At 35.8% G+C, this 16,288-nt stretch overlaps 2 protein-coding genes across 2 annotated transcripts; one reads left to right on the top strand and one right to left on the bottom strand.

Moving 5' to 3' along the window:
* Nucleotides 1-3,316: 3,316 nt before the first annotated feature.
* On the bottom strand, nt 3,317-3,989 carry LOC140867512 (uncharacterized). The gene is made up of 2 exons (XM_073272591.1): nt 3,645-3,989; nt 3,317-3,550 (listed from the first exon to the last, which is right to left on the bottom strand). Exons 1-2 carry the CDS (start codon nt 3,987-3,989, stop codon nt 3,317-3,319), a joined length of 579 nt encoding a protein of 192 aa, XP_073128692.1.
* A 1,804-nt stretch (nt 3,990-5,793) lies between these two features.
* Nucleotides 5,794-14,254, top strand: LOC140875659 (uncharacterized). Its single transcript, XM_073279388.1, has 6 exons — nt 5,794-6,040; nt 6,114-6,228; nt 6,316-6,551; nt 6,635-6,737; nt 6,993-7,093; nt 13,980-14,254. Exons 1-6 carry the CDS (start codon nt 6,015-6,017, stop codon nt 13,981-13,983), a joined length of 585 nt encoding a protein of 194 aa, XP_073135489.1. The 5' UTR covers nt 5,794-6,014; the 3' UTR covers nt 13,984-14,254.
* Nucleotides 14,255-16,288: the final 2,034 nt, after the last annotated feature.

Below are 16,288 nucleotides of genomic sequence, written 5' to 3'. Positions count from 1 at the left end.
TCTTTTCGATCGTGGTGAATATAAAGCATCATTTATCAAAAATTTTGTACCATTAGGTAACAAAAATTTCGCTTTACCAAAACCTTCAATCAAGTCTACAGGACCTGATATTGTATTCACCATTGTTTTTGTTGGTTTTAGTTCCAAGAAATATCTTTCATCTCGCAGAATAGTGTGCGTTGTACCACTATCCGTTATGCAAATTTCCATGATATTATTTCTATGTTTGCTCATAGCATTTTCCATATCAAACTTCACAAAAATGTAATAAAAAAAAATTAAGTACAATACAAATGTAAAATATAACATGCTTTATAATACAAAAATGCATGAAAAATACAAATTTGTTACAATCTAGTCCCACCAATCTTTTAATCAATGTCTTCGAAATCATTCAAAAAATCTGCAGAACTGAAACTAGTTGAACCAATTAAATGGTCACTATTTTCAACAAAATTGGTCTCTTTTCCTTTCTCCTTTATCGATTCTTTATAGAGCTTACAAAGGTGCTCGGGGGCTCGACAAGTTCATGACCAATGTCCCGAAGTGCCACATCTATAACAAACACTCTCAGTTCTTTTTGAGTGATTTTCATTTTCACTCATGTTTTCATGCTGCCTTTTTAGTGGGTGGTGCGTGACGCTCTTTTGAGATGAGTTACTGAAATAACTATCTCGATTATTTTCATATCCACGACCGCGTCCACGACCACGGTCATTTCTACGTCCACGTCCACGCCCACGTCCTCGACCTCGTCTACGCCCAAAATCTGGTCTATTCCTTTGATTTTGGTTTTCATTTTTCATTACGACATTTGCTTCAGGAAATGCCGTTGATCCAGTGGGTCGGGATTGATGATTTCTTACTAACAATTCGTTGTTCTTTTCCGCCACAAGAAGACATGCGATTAGTTCGGAATATCTCGAAAATCCACGCACTCTATACTGTTGTTGTAGAGTTATATTCGATGTGTGAAAAGTGGAAAATATTTTCTCAAGCATTTCCATCTCTGTGACTTCAAGTCCACAGAATTTTAATTGCGAGACTATTCGATACATCGCAGAATTATAATTACTGACTTTTTTAAAGTCTTGGAATCTCAATGTATTCCATTCATCACGGGCGGTCGGAAGTATCACTTCCCTTATATGCTCAAATCTTTCTTTCAGCCCTTTCCATAAAGTCATTGGGTCTTTTTCTGTGAGATACTCACATTTCAACCCTTCATCAAGATGTCGGCGTAAGAAAATCATAGTTTTTGCTTTATCTTGTGAGGTTGATATATTATTTTCTTTAATGCTTTCACTTAGATCCAATGACTCAAGATGCATCTCAACATCAAGAGTCCATGGCATATAATTTTTTCCAGTGATATCGAGTACAACGAATTCAAGCTTTGCCAAGTTTGACATGGTGGTACTAGAAAAATAACAATGCATTTTATTAGTTAATTTCCATTAATATGACAATACAAAATAATGGATAAACGATGAGTACAAGTAAGTGTACAAATAGAGAAAAAGCATGTAGTAGAAAATCGCTGGTGAATACAAAACTCGTGAGCATGATGATCATAATCGTTATGAAAAATATCCTTAGAAAAGCCAAAAACTCCATCTTCTTCTTTTTCGAAAAAAAAACCGAGGAGAAAATGTTTTGAGATGAAGAATGAATTTGGTGTGATTGAAAATGAGTTTGAGTGAACATATTTATAGGGCAAAAATTTAGCCGTTTGTGACCGTTGGGGGTAAAGGAAAAAATCGACTATGTGTTGAATAAAAATTTGTGATAATGATGCAATGCATATAATGATAATCATAATTAAATAATTATGTATACATATCATATTATTATAAGGCCAGTGTCGTAGACAGCCTTTTATATAATGTTATGAAATTATACCAATATAATTAGTATAAAGTCAGGTATAGTATATCATATTACATTATTATAAGATCGGTGTCGTAGACAACCTTTTATATAATAACATGAGATTATACAAATATGGTTAGTATATAAATACACAATAATATATATCATATCACGTTATTATAAGGTCAGTGTCATAGACAACCTTTTATATAATAACATGAAATTATATATTAATATAGTTAATATATATACATAATAAATATATATCACGTTATTGTTTAAAAACCTTAGAGGCTTTTATACTTGTCGTATCCCTTACCGGGAGTGTGAAATGTCGTCTTAACATCCTCCCAGGATTTATAACAAGTTTTAAAAAAAAATTCATAACATGATATTATATATTAATATATACACAATAAAAATATATAAACAGTAAAATAAAAATTCTTACTTGTTGAATATTTTTGACTTCTTCTTGTATTTTGGAGCGTCGAAAATTATAGAGAATCTTCGAGCGATCGTGCTGATAACGTGTTGTGAAAAGTAAAATTTATAAAACTCAAAATATTCTCAAACTCCACACTTTAAATTTATTCTCTCAAATTGTGTTTTTCTACACAAATGAAGAGACCTATTTATAGATCTCAATGGAAGATTAGTCCAAAAATTAAATCATCATCATCTACATCATCACACACTAATTTTCAAAATAATACAACTCAATTTTCAACAATTCTAATATAATATAATATATTTTCAACAATTTTAAATATTTTCCAATTTAATTTTGGCCTTTTCTTTTCTCTTTTAACTTTTTACCCCAACTCACGTTTTTTACCTCCTCTCCCTCTCCCTCTCCCTCTCCCTCTGCAACGAAACCCTATCCCCTCCATTGAAGTCCTCTATGATGCAGGAGTTGAGTGAACCTTTTTGGGTTATTCAAGAATAGTCGGGTATAACTCAATCTGCAAGCATGGACCGACAAAAAATGATGAGGTTTTACGTAAATTTTTTTTATGGTTTATTTGAATATTATTTTTTACTGTCTTTTTTTTAATGTTTTTTGTGTTTATCCTTTTTTTGGTTTTTATATTTTTGTTTCTAACTGAAAATGATACATATGGAGCTAACAAAATCCAAATCCGACTGCTCGTCAATTCAATGCTTTGAAAGAACCTCACAAAATGCCGGTTACACTGTGTTTGGTTTCTTAAAAAATTGGATTTGGATTTGGATTTGGATTTGGAATTGGAATTGAAAATCCATGAATTTAAAATTCCATTTGGTGTTTGGATATATAATTTAAAAATGGTATTTACAAATCCATTTCTTGTTTGGAGAAATATGAATTTGGATTTGGAATTTAAAATTATGCTAAATTTTTCATTACAAACTCTTTTCGAACCAAATCTTTTAAAGTTTAGAAATTAAATTTTATTCTATATTAAATACCATTTGGAACTTTTAGCTTATCTTCTCTATCAAGTGCATCCTCAAGGATACGACCATCAGCTGCTGAACCTTCCCATCCGGGTAACACATATGTAAACCTCAAGTCGAAGGTACATGCAGCCAACACATTTTGTGTGGGAAAATCTTTTCTTCCTCTATATCTTGCAACATGTTCTTTAGATACTTTAACACGGAAATGTGTTCCATCAATTGCACCAATACAATCCTATCATATGTATCAAAATTATATTATTTTTAATCATATATGAATTTATTATTTTAATGGAACAATCGAAAAAAATATATCTATATAGAATTACCTTGAAATAAGGATAGAATCTAGGATTATGAAATATTTCAGGCGGGACATCATTCCCATTAGGTTGAATAATAAATTGATCTTGAAGAGATATGATTGCCTTCAAGACATTGTGAAAATGTCGATTGATGGTTTCCCCAGATCGTAAGAATATAAATCCCATTGAACGAGTACTTTCATTTTGCCCAACAATATACAAAAATTTTGCAAATTGTTCTTCTATGCTGCTGTAAATAGTATCTTCGAGGAAAGTTTTCTCTCGTAATAGTGAAACAAATTTCATAAATGCATTCGGTCTCATACGAAGTACTCCACGAATTCTTTCATCGGTTTCAATACGATACATTAACTCCTTCCTAACTATATCTCTTTTCAAATCTTTTTCTGATATGACTCTACTTATATAGCTCTTATTTTTATAAAATAACATATTCAAGTAAGAAACACAAGCCACTACTACTATAATTGCTCTCTGAGATCGTCGAGTTGATTCTTTGACTCTATCCATCTATAAAATAAAAAAATATTTAAATATTAACATGGTTGTGTAAATACAACCTCGATTTAGTTATCTACAAAAATAAATTGATTTCATATGTCATAAACACATACGTGTTATCAACTAATTCAATCAATAATTTTTTTTACAAGTATTAAGAATTGAATTTTTAAATATATAGACAAAAACGCTTCGAATATATATATATATATATATATATATATATATATATATAGACATGAAATTCAAGATTTTTTACAAATAACACATAAACATTACCTAAACATTATGTGGAACAAAAAAACATGTCCATTAACAGTGTACTGAAATAAAACACAAAATTTATGCATTTTTTGTTTGGGAATAAGCTAATTTTTTACTTGCACTTTTTCCGAACTTATCATTTGATAATCCTTTGACAAGGTTGATTTTTGAGGATTCAAAAGGATTCTGGCTAATGGAAACTTCCGAAAAATGGGTTAAAGCATTGATTGGGCTCAACAAAAAAACCTTAATACATTTTGCAATATATTTGTCAATATAATTTAGCATATACAGTGACATACACTCAAATAGCAATAAATTTAGTAACAATGACAACATTAAAGTTTAAACCCAGGTACAAAGGAACATACCATTAATTAAATCGTTTTTTTCACCACAACTCAACCTACACGGTGCGATGCAAGCTATTATGAGTGCCTACAAAAAAACATCAAAAAATTATTCAGGGATGATTTCAAAAAAAAAAACATTATTTACGAAAAAATAAAGTATTTCATGAAGATAGTTGCAGAAGAAGTCTATAATAATTATCAAAGTTAACATGTGGAATCTGAATATGCCTCCACAACCACATAAACCAATCATATCAACTCCATTAAATGAGTTAGCAGATTACGAGCAAAATAAAAATTGCAAAAGCTTTGAAAATTCATTTCTCTTGGAATGCGCGAGCAGAATAATGAAAAAAGAATACTGACTTGAGTTTGTTTACAACGAGTCTTGGAGCTTGAACCATGGAAATAAAATATGCGTAAGCTTTAGATCGGCTTTTATCGACTTTCTGGGAAAACAAAAATAAAAGAGTAAAAGATAACAGATAAAAAAAAAAATTGCCGATAAGTTTGGTTTTTCCAAATCCCAATCCCATGAAATCTTGTCAACATTCATAGGATTTGGTTACGTTAACAAGAATCCCATCAAATCCCGGGAATTCCCAACCAAATCAGAATTCCGTTTTTTAAGTTGCCTATCCAAACACTAAAAAGGGAATTTTGAAATCCAAATCCAGTAAAATCCAGTCAAATCCGGGTTGCCAAACAGTCTGTTAATCCACCCAAATAAAAAGTAAAATTTTAAAACACAGAATAGATTGGGGAGGAAGATCAAAATTAGAGATTTTATCACTTAATTCGTGGATCATGTATCTAACTCAACCTGCCAATCAATTAGTCCCCTGTCTAATTACGTGTATCTATTTTGTTTTCTACCACAGAGAAGAACTTAGTCTAGCACTTCATGCTTACCTTCGAAAAGAGCCGTGTTCATTTGCTATCACGAAATTCAATTTTAATGAAAAAATTATATCTCCGGTAAGAGAGCAAGGCAATGAGCAAGTGTGTGCAATCGTCACTACTGTGACGTGTGTCGAGATGTTGTGCAGAAAAGTTGGAGTTAAAATTGAAAAATGCCCCAATTACTACTTCAATTTGGACGACGTTCACGATAACCTGTACAAAAAGTATGACAATCCAAAGAAAGCAAGAGATGTAAATAACGAAAGCGGCAGTAAAGTATCCGAGGTCTTGAATTACATTAGAGATTATGGCCTCCAGGTCACTAGTGTTGTAATGGATCCACGGCCAAAAAATGTCTATGCGAAGTTTTGTGACGAGGTAACATTTTAAATTATAATTTACAATTTTTTTGTGAATATAATAATCTATTCTTATTTTTTCAGTTTTTCAGACAAAAAATTTTCTCTTATAAGAAGTTGAGTGGGATCGAGGCGTTCGAATGGTCAAGTCATTATCCAATTATTGCAAGCTGTGATTGCTATCAATCACTTCATGATCTTCATGAGGTTTGATCTGAAATCAAATGAAGCTATATTATTCAAATTATTATTAATTTATCAAAACTGATAGTTATTTATTTATTTTTCAATCAGATTATTTACAAGGAACCGGACAGCGAGGATATCTATAAAGGCGGTCATGGTATGGTTATTGTAGGGAATGCTACAGTTAAGAAAAATGATGAAATACATGAATATTTTATAATGCAAAATAGTTGGACCGAAGATTTTGGATATAAGGGGTTTGTGATGATAAAGAGGACGGCAAATTTAAACTTTGAATTTTGGATACCGATCATCAACCAAAATATGTTGCAGCAAATTGATAGGTATGAATTTTTAAATACGTGTCTTGATATTTAAAATTTTCCCAACTATTTTGAGTTTACAAGTTTTTCCAATCTTATGTCAGTACCAAGCATAACCCAGGCAAAAAGAAAAGAAGCCGACAAGTTCAATCAGAAGATAAGGTTATTGGAGCTTCTGTTTTTGCTCATGAACCTGGTTTACATCAGGTTGGTGTTCGACACACTGAATGCTCGAAAAATTAGTCACTTTTATGAAGTCACGCTTCATCGTTTTAGTTTGGCACTGAAAACATTTTCAGTAACTCCTATTTAGTGAAATCATGCATCAATCTGTTTTCTTTTCATACATTTTCTTGTTTCTGGTGCGTATTGAATCCCTTCCTGAGCAATACTATCATTTCTATTTTAATTTGTTCCCTTTCGAAAATCCTCTTTATAACAAGTTTTTTCAATTTTTTGTAGGACGGAATACTTGAAAATAGAAACACACATGAAATCGTGTCTCCTGAAGATATTGGACTTGTTCGCACTAATGAATCTGGTGTAGTGCTTGGGAAACTTGGGTATGATGGAAGTTTCAATATGGTTTCTTTTCTTTTGCGTCTATTTATTTCTTCCAAGTACTATTGCAACATTCATATGTTGGTGGAACGGACCCACCAAATTCGTCTTGAAAGATTGTGATTAACTTTGCAAGTCCTTCAGCTTGTATCTTGGCTTGTTATATTGTCCATTTGAAAATCGATTTTGGTTCATTTAGTCTGGAGCATTAAGGTCTCCAAATGTAGTGTTCATTCGCATCAATTGTCTAGTTAAGAAATAGATTACCAAAAGCATGGGAGATTGTGTTTCACCAGGTAAGACTCAGTTTGTGAGACAACTACCTTCGGATAGTGTGCAACATACATGAGATGACTGTGATATCCATACGAGCTCATATAACCTCATCTGTGGTAAATGACTACATGTGCATGGTGTATTCACTGGCAGCGTAGAAAAATTGCGGATAGTTGAAACTGCTATACATATTCGTATCTTCAGATTTCTTGAAGATTCTTTGTAGTTCCTCATTATAAGCTTTTTTAAACAAAACAAAGATGTGTAGGCAGAGGATGGATTGGTGGGTTTGTCAGTGTTGGCTACCTTTTATATTCCACTGCTGCAAAAAACAAGTTCTTTCATAAGTGGTAGTTACTTATTATACATTCATCTTAAGACCTTTTTGCTCGTCAGCGACATTAGTCAATGACTCTTTCAGGAAGGAAGAAAGACTAAACCGTCATCATTTCCATCTTCCTATATCCGAAATGCGAAACTCGTTTGTTCTTGCATCTTTGTAAGAAATACTAATTTTGGTATGCATTTCTTGATAAAACTGCTATCAATAAAACGATTATCACGTAGTGGATTTTTTAATTTAGGGAATAACTGTTGTAATATTGTTTGTTTACGTAATTCGTTGAACAGTGGGCATGATGTGGAAGAATTGTATGACTCATACGAAAATGAGCGACTTAAGAACCGGATGACTCGTGCTGATTGTAGTTTTTTTTCACCCTCATTTCCTGCATGGGATGAAATGAAAGTTTCTTCTTGTTACTACTGATTATTTCTGCTCATGAGAATGCTGCTAGCTGCTTCCAAAGGGATGAAGCGAGTGCGCACTGCTTTTTATGGTTCACCTGATTAAGAGTTGGGATTATATTTCCCCAATAATGTTATGAAATAGAATCAGAGGTAATAGGTATGAACATGATGATAGGCTACTACACTGGTAGTCTCGAGATGTGGGTAATTCGAGGATACCCAAACTCCAGAAAATTAAGGAAGAAGACAGAATAACTTTTGGGAAATTTCCATATCCCTTTTCATTTCATTCATAATAGTTTAAATATAATTCATCTCATCATTCTCATAGACACGTGTCCCTACAATGTAACAAACTAAAATGATTATTTTAATTAGTAGAGACAATAGCATGTGCTGTAGTGGTGTTTGGTTTGGAATATTCTTCTTCAGAGACGTGGGTTTCCATATGATGAGTGATAAAATCCTTGTGCCATGTTGGTCCCCTCCTTTCCCTTGATGATCGACGAATAAACACATCAGTGTGTGCCCTATCAACTTCCCCTGGTGCTTCAGGAAATACCTTGTCCTCAAGGTCAAAATCAGGATAAATGGCCTTGAAGTCTTGAATGGGCATCCAAGTCGATTCTTCGGGTGGGAGCTCTGCCCATTGAATTAAAAGTTGGGTCTGAAGACCAAGTTCTGTCTGGACTTGCCTGCTGTTGAGGATTGATAACGGAACCATGAGAGGATGGTTGTCTATTGCTTGAGTCGGAAGTGGCAGAGGGTGAAGAGTGCTGTTATGGTGATATAGCTTCAGTAATGAAACATGAAACACTGGATGTATGCGTGAATGCTCTGGAAGTTGAAGATGATAAGCGACTGCACCAACTCGAGCGATTATTGGAAAAGGTCCATAAAAACGTCTTGCAAGTTTCGAGAAATGCCCTTGGCGGATGCTGGATTGTCTGTATGGTTGAAGCTTTACTAAAACCATGTCACCAATTTGAAATTCCACATCACGTCGTTTTTTATCCGCCATTTGTTTCATTCGATTTTGTGTGCGCTGTAGATTTTCTTTGAGATCCGTAAGAACCCTGTCCCTTTGCATTAAGGTATGTTCTACAGCTTCAATAGGAGTGGTGAGCTCTTGATAAGGGTGTATGACAGGTGGAGGCCGCCCATATAAGACCTGAAATGGTGTATAGCCTGTAGAGGAATGAAAAGAAGTGTTATAGGAGTACTCTGCCCAAGGTAGAAAGGAGAGCCAATTTTGAGGATTTTCCATAGTGAAGCAACGCAAATATTGCTCGAGTCCCCTATTAGTGACTTCGGTTTGACCATCCGTCTGCGGATGGTGTGCTGTACTGAAATGGAGTTTAGTTTCACTGAGGCGAAAAAGTTCTCGCCAAAATCGACTTACGAAGATTCGATCCCTGTCTGAAACAATGGTTCTGGGAATTCCATGAAGGCGGCAGATGTCTGTAATAAATACTTGAGCGACTAATGGCGCCGAGAACTTAGTTGGAAGAGGAGAAAAATGCGCATATTTTGATAGTCGATCCACGACGACCATAATAACTGATTTCCCATTTGTCAAGGGAAGCCCAATTATGAAATCCATTGAAACTTCTTCCCAAACGGCATTTGGGATAGGTAGTGGTTGAAGAAGTCCCGCGGGTGCTAAAGGTTGATATTTTGTAATTTGACAAGTTGGGCAGGAACGAATATATTCTTTGATTTCAGCGCGCATTTTTGGCCAGTAGTATAGAGGGTAAATGCGCATCAAAGTCTTTCGAAATCCACCATGCCCACCCACTAAACTGGAGTGGAATTTTGCAATGATACGTGTCCGGTGGACTGAATTTGAACATAGAACAATTCTGCCATTAAGAAAGACGAGACCATCTCGTTCAGAAAACTGAGAAAACCCTTCAGAATTGGTTTGAATATGATGAAGAAGCTCCTGCAATTCCTGGTTGTGGGTTGTTTCAATGCGCAAATCATCCAAGAGCGGATCAGTGACAGAAGTCAATAAGAAAATGTGACTATCATTGACATAATCAGGAGCTTCAGTAGATGGAGCACGTGATAAAGCATCTGCAACTTTATTTGTAGAGCCCGGCTTGTATTCAATTGAAAATTCGTAGCCCAGTAGTTTGATTAGAAACCGTTGTTGAGCAGCCGTATGAACTAGTTGAGTAGTGAGTTCTTTAATACTTTGCTGATCTGTGCGTATGGTAAAACGGTTTCCCAAAAGGTACGGGCGCCACTTTGCCACCGACTCAGTAATTGCAAATAACTCTCGCTCATAAGTTGAAGCTGCCTGTAATTTTGGATTGAGTTTCTTACTGAAAAAGGCAAGAGGATGGCCATTTTGAGTAAGAACGGCGCCAATACCGAAGCCCGAAGCATCGGTGTCGATGACGAATGGGATTTTGAAATTAGGCAATGCCAATACTGGAGACTGAGTGAGGGCAGATTTGAGAGCATCAAAAGCAACCCTTGCTGTCTCCGACCATGTGAAGGAATCCTTCTTTAGTAAGGAAGTTAGAGGAAAAGCAATCTGGGCAAAATTGCGGACGAACTTTCTGTAGTACCCAGCTAGCCCCAAAAAGGCTCTAAGATGTTTAATGGCCGTAGGAATGGGCCATGCGAGAATGGCCTGAATTTTTTCATTATCTGGTCGAACTCCATAATTAACAATGTGGCCTAGATATGCCACTTTTGACCGCCCAAAAACACATTTAGATTTCTTCGCAAATAGAGAATTATCAACCAGGCACTGCAGAACCAATCTAAGATGTTGGAGGTGTTCATTCAGATTGCTACTGTAAATGAGGATGTCGTCGAAGAATACCGTGACAAATCGTCTCAAGAATGGCTTCAAGATAGAGTTCATTGTACTCTGAAATGTAGCAGGGGCGTTGCACAATCCAAACGGCATAACAATGAACTCGTAATGTCCTTCATGAGTGCGGAAGCCTGTTTTAAATATATCTTCAGGGGCCATGCGAATCTGATGGAACCCAGCCCGCAAGTCCATCTTAGAGAAGATAGAAGCACCATATAATTCGTCAAGCATATCTTCGACCGTGGGGATAGGAAATTTATCAGGGATGGTAAGTGAATTCAATGCTCGATAGTCGACACAGAAACGCCATGTACCATCCTTTTTCTTTACGAGAAGGACGGGTGAGGAAAAAGGGCTTGTGCTAGGACGAATTATACCCGAATGCAACATTTCTTGGATCAAATGCTCGATTTCTGTTTTCTGGAAATGGGGGTATCTATAAGGACGAGTATGTACTGGTAAGTGGTTAGGAACCAGGGGAATGTGATGGTCTGTGGCTCGAGATGGGGGAAGGTGATTTGGTTCAGAGAAAATACTCGAAAATTCTGCAAGAAGTGATTCGATTTCAGGGAAAATAGAGGTTGTGGTATGAGTAGTAGGAGTGGGGGTTGGGGGTATGGGTAAAAGTTGGAAATAAAATGCAATAGAGTTTGTATTTTGGAGGCGTTTGAACTGATGGAATTGAATCGGTTCAATTGGCGATTGAATATCCCCACGGAGAGTAATGCGCTTATTGTGCCAAAGGAAGTCCATAGAAAGATGCTGGTAATTTGTAGTAATATCTCCAAGGGTTGCGAGCCATTGAACACCTAAAACCACATCAGCCCCTTGAATAGGAAGGATGAAGAAATCAACCTCGAATGTGTTGCCCTGTAAAGAAATAGAGACTTTAGGGCAATGCCCAGAACAGTGAAGTGCTTCCCCATTGCCCACCATCACCTTAAAATGAGGTGACGGTTCAATGGTTAGACTCAGATGTTTAGCAAGGCGATCTTGCAAAAAATTATGGGTGGAGCCACTGTCTATGAGAACCTGAACCGTGGTGGACAAGATGAGACCCTGTAGACGCAAGGTTTGGGGTGAATATTGGCCAGCTAAAGCATGGTAGCTGATAGCGGCTGATGGGGCTTCATGAGAGGAGTCTAAAACTTGTTCAAGATTTGTAGAAAGATCATTAATATCTGATGTGATTTCTGGAGATCCATCATCCATAATCAGAATACATGCTTTTCCTTTACAAATGTGGCCTCTATGAAATTTCTCGTCACAATTATAGCAAAGGCCCTTGTCATGGCGTTCTGCCATTTGGGCTGTGGTGAGATGGCGAAAGGGAATAGATGGTTTGGTTTGGGGGCTCGGATTATGGGCTGGTGAAGGTGGGGTAGGTAAAAGTGGGGCAGAGGTTTTTGGATAGAAGGATAGAGGGGGGCGAGGTCTTGGTTGGAAGGCGGGAGTAGTATCTTGAAGCTTATCTTCAATCATTTTTGCGATGCTAAAGGCCTGTAGCAGTGTGGTGGGCCGATGGAGTCGGACCTCACGACGTATATCCGATCGAAGGCCCGATTCAAAGCAACTTTGAAGGAAGTCAGGAGTGATACCTGAGATTTGATTGGAAAGAGCTTCGAAGCGAGTGTGAAAATCGAGTACGGAAGTGGTTTGAGTAAGTTTGGAGAGTTCTCCCTTCAAATCTCGATAATCAGAGGGTCCAAATCGGGAAAGTAAAGCCGATAGAAATCCTTTCCAAGAATGCAACTGGCGATTTGTTTTCATCCACTGCCACCAGTGACGAGCAGGGCCTTCAAGGCTAAATGAGACTAGGGTGAGGCGTTGCTCATCTGGGAGGTTGTAGTAATCAAAAAACTCATCAACAGCAAAAGTCCATCCATAAGGATCATCACCGTTGAATTTAAGGGATTTTGAGTTTGATGGATCGGAACAGAGATGAAGGAGCATCTTGAGGGAACTCTCCAGGAGAAGTGATGGTAAGAGAGTCACCGTCATTTGTAGTTTTAGATTTGGTGTTGGTTTCCATGTTGGAGATTTTGTGGAGGATTTCTTTTACTGCTGTAGCAATGGTAGCAATCTGTTCTTCATGAGAAGATAAGCGGGTAAAACATTCATCGAGGCGAGAGGAAGAGCGAGTCCCGTCGGCCATGGGAGAGGACTCAACGAGAGCACCAAATTGGTAGTCTCGAGATGTGGGTAATTCGAGGATACCCAAACTCCAGAAAATTAAGGAAGAAGACAGAATAACTTTTGGGAAATTTGCATATCCCTTTTCATTTCATTCATAATAGTTTAAATACAATTCATCTCATCATTCTCATAGACACGTGTCCCTACAATGTAACAAACTAAAATGATTATTTTAATTAGTAGAGACAATAGCATGTGCTGTAGTGGTGTTTGGTTTGGAATATTCTTCTTCAGAGACGTGGGTTTCCATCTGATGAGTGATAAAATCCTTGTGCCATGTTGGTCCCCTCCTTTCCCTTGATGATCGACGAATAAACACATCAGTGTGTGCCCTATCATACACCTTCTCAGTGGTAGATATATTTTGGTCCTTGCAATAACTAACTATGTAGTGAAGTTCTTCGATCAGTATCTGATTAATATATTTGTGTATGTGGATAACATTCGCTTGTGTCTTGTCTTTTCGACCACCACGGCAGAAGTATCAATAGCAATCTCTATCAATAGCAATAGTTTTCTAATGACATGTGCTCCAAATAGTTGTTGATTGAACGTTTGTTACTTCCAGCATATTCAATTTGACTGCCTTGAAGTATTTTGTAACTCAGAAAAGTCCTTGACGGCTGCAATTTTGAAACTGAACAAAATAAGTGACGGTACATTGGTTGGTTTGAGTGTTAGACTATATATTGAATCGGAGTGAGTTGTTGCATGAATGAGTTAGACATTTGGTTGTGAGAATGAACACCTTAGTAGATACAAGATTAAAATTTTCTTTCTTCTTCATTCATTCTTAATTTCCTGAAGTTTCTTGAAATCTCAATTTGTTTCAGGTGACGATTGCTAAGATTATGGTAGTGACGAAGATGATGAGAAGAATTTAGGAAAAGGACAATGAAGAACTCCAATATTTGGCACATTGACACTTAATAGAAGATTACATTAGCTAGCATTCTGAATCCTGCATTTTTTGTTACAGGGAAACTGGTTTGATTCTGGACCCTTATGTTTTTCGGAAAATATTACCAAACATAAGGTGCATGTCACATGATTTATCAAGCAAATTTTGGTTGGAGACAAACAACACATTGAAAAAATTTGTATTGAACTAAAATCTATTTCCTATTACTATTACTATTTCTATTATTATATTACTATTACTATCAATACCAATAAAATATATAGGTTCATTCGTGAATATACTCAATTTCACAATCAATAATTAGAATTTGTTATTATTATTATTTTTTATTTTTATTTTATTATTATATTATATTATTATTTATATTTATATTTATTATATATTATATTTATATTTATATTTATATTATATTATATTATATTTTTATATATAGTTAGAAATATACATGTTCATTTGTGAATTTACTCAATCGACCTTGGATAATTAGAATTAAATGGTTCATTTGTGAATTTACTCCATTGACTTTTAATAATCAGAATTAATTAATACAGGTTAAATATAATTTGTGAATTTATTCAATGGATTTTGATAATTAGTATTAATTAATTATTAATTATCGGCTCATTCACCAATTAGTCTTGGTCGGATACTCGTATTAGTTTATTATAATCCGTGAATATCATATTGCATTATAATATTTCAATTGAATTAAAGGTTAAATATAATTTGTGAATTTATTCAATGGATTTTGATAATTAGAATAAATTAATTATTAATTATCGGCTCATTCACCAATTAGTCTTGGTCGGATACTCGTATTAGTTTATTATAATCCGTGAATATCATATTGCATTATAATATTTCAATTGAATTAAAAGAATGCAAATCGAATTTACGGGACACACTATAAAAAAACCGGAGGTTTGCCACACTTCTACCGTCGCAAAAAGCGTTGCAAAATTACATTTGCAACGCTTTTACGACGGTTTAATCTTAACATTGCAAAACTCATCGTCACAATTTATTTGCAACGGTTGAAAAAATCTTAGCAATATTTGCTACGCTTGAAAATGTTTTAAAACGGACCGTCGCAAATATTTGTCACGGTTAGAAATAAACCGTTACAAAAATTGCTACGTTTTTAAGTATAGCGTAACAAACTTTTTGTCACGTTTTTACAAAACCGTCGCAAATTTTGACACGGTTTTAAACAACCGTTGCAAATATAAATGATTCTGTAAAAAATAAATTTATATATTTAATTATTATTACAGTAATATTATTACTAATTAATATAAACAAATTTATAAATAAAATTTAATTAATCCAAAATATTAAACAAAAGCGCACAACAATTATCCAAATGTCTAATCCCAAAGCATAAACCAATATCTCAAAACAAACAGCAATCTATCGATACAAAAGTTGCGACCAATCTGACGCCTGCTGCGTCTCGTCGTCGTCACCCCCGTCAGCGTCATCATCCCCGTCATCGTCGTCGTCGCGGTCACTTGGAGAAGGCTCCTGGATATGCAATGAATAAGATGGATAGGACGACTGATCAGCAACACGTGTATCCTCTGCCGGTTTTTTTTCTTGTTACTGACTGCAGAGAAGATCTTACCCAAGAGCTGCTCCATTTTACCCAAGCGTTTCTGATACTGCTGGCACTCTTGTCGAAGCTGTTGCGTCTCCGCTCTTGCATCTGCTGTGTCAGCTACGGCGACCTATATCGCCTCATTCTATGCGGCCATCGACGACTTCATTTGGCTAGAGCCACGAGGACGAGGGGTCATCTCATCCTAGTATATGGTATGTGCGGTGGAACCGATACCATATACCCGTCGATGACTAACACCACCGAAGACATCGAAATATATCGCATTCACTTGCTCAGGGGTGGGAGTGAGTTGGGCATCTCCAGCATGCCTCAATGGAACTGCTCGTCGATACGACGCTCCACCTCTTCCTATTTTACCAAATGACAAATTTACATGTATGCATATGCCTCCAAATTTAACATTTCGTAAAAAAAAATAGAGCGCAATTGAATATATACATACGCTGATCTGCTGGGACTTGTCATCGGCAAAGGTCCCGTTCGCCCGCTTGTGCATCTTGAGATGTAACTCATAACTGTTTGGGTCTCTGTTAAGCTCCTCACGCTGCATTGGACGTACATACATGGATAATTACAAGTAACAAATAATTAATATAATA

This window comes from Henckelia pumila, chromosome 1 (assembly GCF_033568475.1).
Source record: "Henckelia pumila isolate YLH828 chromosome 1, ASM3356847v2, whole genome shotgun sequence".
Lineage (NCBI taxonomy): Eukaryota > Viridiplantae > Streptophyta > Magnoliopsida > Lamiales > Gesneriaceae > Henckelia > Henckelia pumila.
Note: the sequence above shows the minus strand (reverse complement) of the source record. Positions and strands in the feature narration are given on the sequence as shown.